This window comes from Myotis daubentonii, chromosome X, assembly GCF_963259705.1.
Source record: "Myotis daubentonii chromosome X, mMyoDau2.1, whole genome shotgun sequence".
Taxonomy (NCBI): domain Eukaryota; kingdom Metazoa; phylum Chordata; class Mammalia; order Chiroptera; family Vespertilionidae; genus Myotis; species Myotis daubentonii.
In genome coordinates, this window is record NC_081861.1 from 139771734 (window position 1) to 139781313 (window position 9580).

Here is a 9580-nt window from a genome sequence, read left to right on the forward strand (position 1 = left end):
TGGATGTTTGAGTGAGCAGGTGAATGGATGGGTGAGTGAGCAGGTGAGTGGATGGGTGAGTGAGCAGGTGAGTGGATGGGTGAGTGAGCAGGTGAGTGGATGGGTGAGTGAGCAGGTGAGTGGGTGGGTGAGTGAGCAGGTGAGTGGATGGGTGAGTGAGCAGGTGAGTGGATGGGTGAGTGGATGTGTGAGTGAGCAGGTGAGTGGATGGGTGAGTGAGCAGGTGAGTGGATGGGTGAGAGGTGAAATAGGAATGAGCAGGTGAATGTGTGCAGACAGGAGTGAGATAAGCAGCCCCGGGACCTCCAGACCCCCTGGAGGAGGGGACCCCAAGCCAGCTGGGCCCTGGGAGGAAGGGACCTTAGCAGACCGCAGGGTGCAAGGGGCCACCCCCGCCCCAGAACCTTCCCCCAAGTCCCTGCACTGTCACCAGGGGTCACGAGGTCAGGGATCCCTCCAGCTGCGCAGGGTCCTGCAGGCCACGCAGATGGACGTGGGACCCGGCCCCGCCGGGGTCTCAGGGGCGGGAGGCGAGCGGGGCCTGCAGAGCCGGGCCACGGGGGGCGGGTGTGTTCGCACTGTACAGGCCGGGGCAGCGCTGGCTCTGAACCCCGCGATCGCACGACCTTCCCGGGGCTCCCGGCTGCAAAGGGTCCTCATCGGACGCGCTCGACCCTCCCCGCCCCGCCGCCACCGGTCCGTGGTGGTCGGCGCAGCACGTGACCTTGACAAGGTCACGGCGGCCTCCGAGCGCCCCCACCCGCGGGACGCACAGCGCATGGGCGTGCCCCCACTTCCCGGCATCCCCCGGGGCGCGGCGCGAGAGACGTCGCCGGCGCAGCCAATGAGCGCGGCGCCAGGGGACGTGGGGCGGGGCCTGGCGCGGCTGCCGGAAACCCTCGGGGGCGCGGGTCCCTGGAGGGGGCGTGGCCACGGCGGGCGCGGCGGCCAATAGGACGGGCGCGCGGGGGCGCGGGGCGGGGCATCTGGGCGCCTTAGCGGCTGCGCGCTGCGTGCCCCGTCCTTTCGGTCCTGGCGGCGGCTGCAGCGCTGAGCGAGCGGCGCCCACACTCCCGGCTCCGGTCCGCGCCTCCGCTCCGCTCTCTCCGCGCCCCCGGCTCCCCGCGCCGCCGCCGCCATGACGGAACAGGCCATCTCCTTCGCCAAGGACTTCCTGGCCGGAGGCGTCGCCGCCGCCATCTCCAAGACGGCCGTGGCCCCCATCGAGCGGGTCAAGCTGCTGTTGCAGGTGTGGGGGGCGCGGTGTGCGCATGCGTGAGCTCCGGGGGGGGGTTTCGGGGGGCTGCAGGCCAGCTCGGGGCCGCGAGCACCGGGGCCCGGCGGGCGGGAGGGCGCCGGAAGTGCGAGGCCGGCACCCCGCTTTGTCCGGGCCGCTGCAGACTTCCGGGAGGTGGGAGGGGGTGGGGGAGCGGGGCGCATGCGCAGAGGCGGGTCTGCAGCGCGCTAGGCCGTTTTGCAGGCGGGTGAGCCGTGCACGGGTCCGCGGCGTGGACGGGGGGGACTCCGCCCGCGGGTCCCCTTGGCCGGACTTGGATCCCGTCCACGGTCCGTGCGGTTTTCAGCGGCGGCAACAGGGTTGCAGGCGGTGGTGCAATGGTTGCAAATGGGAACGTGCCTCGGGGTGATCGCTGGCAACCTTGTTGCAGCGAGTGAGTCAGGGTGGAGCCGGGGAGGGACCTGGGGGACCGGGGTGAGGCTGCGGAATTGCACAGGGAAGGCGGGTTTGCCAGCTCATTGCTCTGCACCTGTGCATAACCCGCGGGCACAGGCTATAGGGCGGGGATGGCCTGGGGCGGGGCATGGGTCAGGGGGGCTCCAGGAGGGGAGGGTAAAATGGGGACATATGTAGAAGTTGCAACAATAAAGATGTCCTTTTTTTAAAAAAAAATTTATATATTTTTAAAATATATTTTGCCCTAATCGGTGTGGCTCAGTGGGTAGAGCGTCGGCCGGCAGACTGAAGGGTCCCGGGTTCGATTCCCGGTCCTGGGTACATGCCCCTGCTTGCGGGCTGCCCTGTACGGGGCGTGCAGGAGGCAGCTGATCCGTGATTCTCTCTCATCATAGATGTTTGTAACTCTCCCTCTCCCTTCCTCTCTTAAATCAGTACAAATATACATTTAAAAAAAAAAGCGCTAACCGGTGTGGCTCAGTGGATAGAGCGCCGGCCTGTGGACTGAAGGGTCCCGGGTTCGATTCTGGTCAAGGGCATGTACCTTGGTTGCGGGCTGCATCCCCTGTAGGGGGTGTGCAGGAGGCAGCTGATCGATGTTTCTGACTCTCTATCCCTCTCCCTTCCTCTCTGTAAAAAATCAATAAAATATATATTTAAAAAAAATAAAGATTTCATTTTTTAATTATTTTTATTTTTTTTAAATACATTTCTATTGACTTCAGAGACGAAGGGAGAGGGAGAATGAAATAGAAACACCAGTGACGACAGAGGATCACCCATCGGGTGCCTCCTGCACGCTCCACACTGGGGATCGAGCCTGCAACCTGGGCATCGAGCCTGCAACCTGGGCATGTGCCCTTGACCGGGAATCGAACCCGGGACCCTTCAGTCCGCAAGCCGGCGCTCTACCCATTGAGCCACACCAGCCAGGGCAAGATTTCATTTAAAAAAAACAAAACAAGGCCCCCTGGCCCATTGCGGCACCATGTGGGGACCTGGAGAGCATGATGCTGAGCCAAAGAAGCCGGTCAGAGACAGACACGTACCCCATGATCTCCTACTTGTAAGCTAACGAACAACATAAACTGATGAGCAAAGTAGATGCGAGAACGAAGAAGCATTGAACACATTGCAGAATCTCAGAGGGAAGGCGGGGACGGGTAGGTGGGTGGGTGGGAAGAGGTTAGCCACAGGCCCTGTATATATGCATAGATGCGAGGACCATGGACACAGACAATGGGGGGGTGCAGGCCTGGGGTGCAGAGCAGGGTGAGCTGGAGGGGGCCAATGGGGGGGAAGGGAGACATATAATAGTTTCAGCAGCTTTGGGTTTTTTTTTTTTTAATATATTTTTATTGATTTCAGAGAGAGAGAAACATCCGTCAGTGATGAGAGAACCATAGATCAGCTGCGTCCTGCACGCCCCCCACTGGGGATCAAGCCCAGAACCCGGGCCTGTGCCCTTGACCGGGAATCGAACCCGGTACCCTTCAGTCCGCAGGCCGACGCTCTATCCACTGACCTAACCAGGCTATTTTTGTTTTTAAATATATATTTTATTGGCTTTGGAGAGGAAGGGAGAAACATCAATGATGAGAGAGAACCATGGACCGGCCGCCTCCTGCACGCCCCCTACTGGGGTCGAGCCCGCAACCCGGGCCTGTGTCCTGACGGGGAATCGAACCCTGACCTCCTGGTTCATAGGTTGAGTGTTGACCTACGGACCAGTTCGATTCCCGGTCAAGGGCACAGGCCCGGGTTGCAGGCTCCATCCCCAGTCGGGGGCGTGCAGGAGGCGGCCGGTCCATGATTCTCACTCATCATTGATTGTCTATCTCTCTCTCCCTCTCCCTTCCTCTCTGAAATCAATTAAAAAATATATAATAAAAAGAAGAAAACGCACATTGTTGGTGGATTTTATTTAAATATATATATATATATTTATTAAGTATATTTTTATTGATTTCAGAGAGGAAGCGAGAGATTGAAACATCCATGATGAGCCCTGACTGGTTTTGCCCAGTGGCTAGAGTGTCGGTCTGCGGACTGAAGGGTCCCGGGTTCGATTCCAGTCAAGGGCATGCACCTTGGTTCCGGTCACATCCCCAGTGGGGGGTGTGCAGGAGGCAGCTGATCGATGTTTCTAATTCTCTATCCCTCTCCCTTCCTCTCTGTAAAAAATCAATAAAATATATTTTAAAAAAAAAAATCCATGATGAGAATGAATCATGCATCGGCTGCCTCCTGCACACCCCCTCCTGGGGATGGAGCCCACAACCCGGGGCTGTGCCCTTGCCCAGAATCGAACCCGGGACCCTCCATTCTGCAGGCTTACGGTCGACCCACTGAGCCACACCAGCTCGGGCTAAATATATATTTTTTTAATGTATTTATTTTTTACAGAGAGGAAGGGAGAGGGATAGAGTTAGAAACATCGATGAGAGAGAAACATCGATCAGCTGCCTCCTGCACGCCCCCCACTGGGGATGTGCCCGCAACCCAGGTCCATGCCCTTGACCGGAATCAAACCCGGGACCCTTGAGTCTGCAGGCCGACGCGCTATCCACTGAGCCAAACCGGTTTCGGCTAAATATATATTTTTTTTAAAAAGTCAGAAGGTGGAAGGCTGTGGGCAACCGTTGGCTTTCTAGGGACGCCTTTCGTTGGCTTGTAGCTGGTTCTTCGGTGACAGCCCCCATCACCCCCTCTCTCCGCCCGCCCCTCAGGTGCAGCATGCCAGCCAGCAGATCACGGCCGACAAGCAGTACAAGGGCATCATGGACTGCATCGTGCGCATCCCCAAGGAGCAGGGCGTGCTGTCCTTCTGGCGGGGCAACATGGCCAACGTGATCCGCTACTTCCCCACCCAGGCCCTCAACTTCGCCTTCAAGGATAAGTACAAGCAGGTGTTCCTGGGGGGCGTGGACAAGCACACGCAGTTCTGGAGGTACTTCGCCGGCAACCTGGCCTCGGGCGGGGCCGCCGGGGCCACCTCCCTCTGCTTCGTGTACCCCCTGGATTTCGCCCGGACCCGGCTGGCGGCCGACGTGGGCAAGTCGGGGGCCGAGCGCCAGTTCAAGGGGCTGGGCGACTGCCTGGTGCAGATCACCAAGTCCGACGGCATCCGGGGCATGTACCAGGGGTTCAACGTCTCCGTGCAAGGCATCATCATCTACCGGGCGGCCTACTTTGGGGTGTACGACACGGCCAAAGGTGGGTGTGGCCGGGGGGCCGGGGGGCTTGCTTGGCCATGGACAGGCGGGGTCTGAAATCCGGGGCTGGGCAGGGCTGCTTTCCCCTTGGTGTGTCGGCGGCCGTGATTTCACAGAGGAAGGGAGAGGGGGGGAGAGAGAAACATCCATGATGAGAGAGAATCATGCGTCGGCCGCCTCCTGCACGCCCCCCACTGGGGATGGAGCCCGCACCCCGGGCGTGTGCCCTTAGGCAGATTCAAACCCGGGACCCTTCGGTCCGCAGGCCGACGCTCTATCCACTGAGCCACACCGGCCAGGACCTCATCACCTCTTCTTACAAGGACCTCAGTCCTCTGGGATCACGGCTCACCCTAGTGACCCCATTTTACCGTCACCACCTTTTTTTTTTATTATTAAATATATTTTATTGATTTTTTTACAGAGAGGAGGGGAGAGGGATAGAGAGTCAGAAACATCGATGAGAGAGAAACATGGATCAGCTGCCTCCTGCACGCCCCCCACTGGGGATGTGCCCGCAACCCAGGTCCATGCCCTTGACCGGAATCGAACCCGGGACCCTTCAGTCCACAGGCCGACGCTCTATCCACTGAGCCACACCGGTCAGGGCCGTCACCACCTTTTTAAGACCCTGTCTGCAGCTCAGCCAGCGAGGCTCAGTGGAACCAGGAGGTCGGGGTTCGATTCCCGGGCCAAGGGCACAGGCCCGGGTTGGGGGCTCCACCCCCAGTGGGGGGCGTGCGGAAGGCGGCTGGTCAGTGATTCTCATCATTGATGGGTCTGTCTCTTCCTCTCTCAGAACAAAACACGTCCGTACAGATAGTGGTTTGTTTGTTTGCTTGTTTTTAATTCTCACCTGAGGATATTTTTCCATTGATTTCTAGAAAGAGAACGACCGAGAGAAATGTCGATGAGAGAGAAACCTATCGATGGGTTGCCTCCCGTACGTGCCATTGACCGGAGTCGAACCCAGGACCCTCAGGCCGCAGGCTGGCGCTCTTTGCTCTGAGCCAGGCCACCTGGGACAACAAAAATATCTTTTTTTTTTTTTTTTAATTGATGTCAGAGAGGAAGGGAGAGAGAGAAACATCCATGATGATGAGACAGAATCATGGATCGGCTGCCTCCTGCACGCCCCCCACTGGGGATCGCGGGCACAACCCGGGCGTGTGCCCTTGGTCGGATTTGAACCCGGGACCCTTCGGTCCGCAGGCCGGCGCTCTATCCACTGAGCCGCACCGGCCAGGGCTTCACCACCTTATTAATAAGGTCCTGTTTGCAAATACCGTCTTGTTCTGGGGTCCTGGCCTGTGAGAGCTCCAGGGTGGATTTTGGGGAACACGGTTTAGGCCCCGAAAAGGAAGCCGCCTGAGGGTCAGGGCTGGGGCCCGCTGGCGCCTCTACAAGGGAACAGCCTGAACGCGTGGCCTGTCCGATCCCGGGGCTCGGCCCTCCTGGACTGGAGCGGCCTCGCCCAGGCCCGGAGCCGTGCAGTGTCGCTGCCCTGTAGCTGGCGGTGGCTGCCCCGACCCTGGGGGCTGGGGGCTGGGGGCTGCGTGGGCCGGAGGGGGGCCGGGCCTGACCGCGCTGTGACCCCCAGGCATGCTCCCCGACCCCAAGAACACCCACATCTTCATCAGCTGGATGATCGCCCAGTCGGTGACGGCCGTGGCCGGCGTGGTCTCCTACCCCTTCGACACCGTGAGGCGACGGATGATGATGCAGTCGGGGCGCAAAGGAGGTGCCGAGCCTGGGTTCTGGGCGTGTGGGGGGCTGGGGCGGGCGGGGGAGGGAGGAAGCCCACAGGTTCACCCTGAGAGTCGGGCCCACCCCTGGGCCCCGCCTGGAGCGCCTGGGAGGGGGTTTGTCCTGGCTTCCTGGGGCGGCCTGGTTCCCGGCGCCTGCCCTTCTCTCACCTCCTCTGGGGGGGGCGGTGATGGGGGGGAGCATGCACCCTGGGGGTGGGAGCCGGCTGGGTCTAGTTCTCTCTTTTTTTGTTGTTTTTTATTTTTAAAAATATATTTTTATTGGTTTCAGAGAGGGAGAGAGAGAGAGAGAAACATCGATGATGAGAGAGAATCATGGACCGGCCGCCTCCTGCACGCCCCCGACTGGGGATCGAGCCCGCAACCCGGGCCTGTGCCCTTGACCGGGAATCGAACCCGGGACCCTTCGGTCCACAGGCCGACGCTCCATCCACTGAGCCACACCGGCCAGGGCTGTGTGGTGTTGAATTATTATTTTAGATTTGCACTAGGGGCTCGGCCCTCGCAGCTCCGGCTTCATCCGGACAGTTGTCCGGCTGTCCGATCTAATTAGCATATTAACTTTTTATTATCATTGATATTTTTTATTGATCTCAGAGAGGAAGAGAGAGAGAATCAATGGTGAGAGAGAACCATTGACCGGCTGCCTCCTGCCTGCCCCCCCCCCCCCCCCCACGCCGGCCGGGGCTACACCTGCGCCCCGGGGCCCCCCTCGGCACCCGGTCCCGGGCCCGTCCTCACCCGCCCCCCTGTACCCCGCAGCCGACATCATGTACACGGGCACCATCGACTGCTGGCGGAAGATCTTCAAGGACGAGGGCGGCAAGGCTTTCTTCAAGGGCGCCTGGTCCAACGTCCTGCGGGGCATGGGCGGGGCCTTCGTGCTGGTCCTGTACGACGAGCTGAAGAAAGTCATCTAGGTGCCCATCTAGGCGCCCGCCCGCCGGACCCGGCCCAGGGCCGCCCAGCCCCTCACGGTGACGGACCAAGACCTTCCAGAAATTCCACGTCCCGCGGCCAGATCACGGTCGCGCCGGCGGGACCTAGGACCAGACCCTTCCTCCGATCGTGACCACTGACACCCCATTCCACGCCTGGACGGGGAGGGCGCCCCGGCCCCGGGGTCCCCGGCAGGCCCGCCCCCCCCTCGCCGGCCGCGTGTGTAGCGTTTATTTAAAGGAAATCCTGCGCCATCTGTGCTTCCGCTGGCCTCTCTGCACAGCTGAGCATCCGCAAACCCCTTCTGTCGGGCATTCCGCCAGCCATTAAACCCAGACACGGAGACCGGCTTCCTGTGCTGTTCATTATTATTATTATTATTATTATCATCATCATTATTATTATTATTATTATCATTCCTAGAGGCTCGGTGCCCGGAATCCGTGCAGGGGGCTCGGCCCTCGCGGCCCCGGCTTCTTCCGGAAGGTTGCCCAGACATTGGTTCGGCCGTTCACTCTAATGAGCACATTAGCACTTCGTGATCTGGGATGATTATCTCACTTTGGTTTGTTCATCTTCACCAGAGGGCATGTTTCCATGGGTGTTTACAGAGAGTGGGACGGAGGGGGAGAGAAACATCGATTGGTCGCCTCCCACAGGGACAGGGATCCAGCCTGCCACCGAGGTACGTGCCCTTGACTGGACTCGAACCCGGGACCCTTCTGTCTGCTCTATCCACTGAGCCGTACAGCCAGGGTTCAGGTGGTTTTGTTTGGATCCACTGGCCTCGAGGGGTGGGGAACAGTGGCTGTTCAGGAGCCGGCACAAGGGGGCCCCTGGCTGCACTTGGGGGGTGAGCGCGGGGGAGCAGATAAATGGGGGAGAGCCTGTGGCCCCCACAGACGGGCGTTTCACACCTGAAGTTCCCTCCGGGAGCCCTGGGTCCCCTCCACCTTCCCTGCAGTCACTGGTCCCTTCATTGTTCCCACCAAGGAGCCGGGAATGGCCCCCCGCTGCCCACCTCCTGCCCACACCTGTGGGGGCTCCCCCAGGACCCCCCTGCACAGGGAGGGCTGGGCTGGTCTCCCCTCAGCTGGACATGGGGTTCGGACCGCCTCTGGGCTTGTTCCGCGGGGACTGGGGTACCAGATCCATCATGGACCGGCCGCCTCCTGCACGCCCCCTACTGGGGTCAAGCCTGCAACCGGGGCCTGTGCCCAGGAATCGAACCCGGGACCCTTCCGCCCGCAGACCGACCCTCTATGCACTGAGCCACACCTGCTGGGGCCAGAGCGCATCTTGAGGCCCCCCCTGCCCCCCCCCCCACGGGTGCAAACCCACCTTGTCCCCCACAGGGGGGGTGACATTCGAGGTGACCTTTCCAGCAGCTTCTCCCAAGGTCACCCGCCTCCTGGCGGCTGAAGGGACAGGACGGGGCGGCCACCGCCACACCCCTGTGGGCCCTGCCCGCTGGGCACAGCAGCCGGCTCCTGCCCACAGCCTCGCCCGCGCTGGGGCACCACTCGGCTCTGGGTCCCTCCTGCCCTACCTGGCCGCCTGCCTGCCCAGGGCGGGGCTCTGAGCCGAGGCCGGTTCCTGCCCTGCTCGCTCACACCTGCCCGGCCAGGTGGGTCCTCCCGGCCTCAGTTAGTCCAGCAACTGGAGATCAGCGCTGCCCTTGGCCTCAAGGACACTCTGCCAATGGGAGGCCGGCCGGCACCTGCTGTACCCCACTCCCCCCCCCCCCCCCCCCCAACACACACTAGTTACCCGGGAAGCCGGGCAGTGGACAAGGTTAGGAATTCCAGGCCACTTCCTGGCTAAATGCACCAGCTACCTTTTTTTTTCCTTTTTAAAATATATTTTATTGGTTTTTTTGCAGAGAGGAAGGGAGAGGGATAGAGAGTCAGAAACATCCATGAGAGAGAAACATCGACCAGCTGCCTCCCGCTCACTCCCCACTGGGG

At 60.7% G+C, this 9580-nt stretch overlaps 1 protein-coding gene across 3 annotated transcripts in view; it reads left to right on the forward strand.

The window, feature by feature from the left end:
- The first annotated feature begins 1002 nt into the window (after positions 1-1002).
- Positions 1003-9580, forward strand: part of SLC25A6 (solute carrier family 25 member 6) — a 266945-nt gene continuing 258367 nt past the window's right edge. For 2 of the 3 annotated variants that reach the window (XM_059680013.1, XM_059680012.1), the window contains exons 1-4: positions 1003-1249; positions 4423-4909; positions 6509-6649; positions 7437-7619. In XM_059680013.1, the coding sequence (XP_059535996.1) occupies positions 1139-1249; positions 4423-4909; positions 6509-6649; positions 7437-7594 (897 nt within the window). In that variant the 5' untranslated portion in view covers positions 1003-1138 and the 3' untranslated portion in view covers positions 7595-7619. Of the gene's footprint in view, positions 1250-4422; positions 4910-6508; positions 6650-7436; positions 7959-9580 lie in introns of those variants that run through there. The other variant, XM_059680011.1, reaches the window with a different exon arrangement.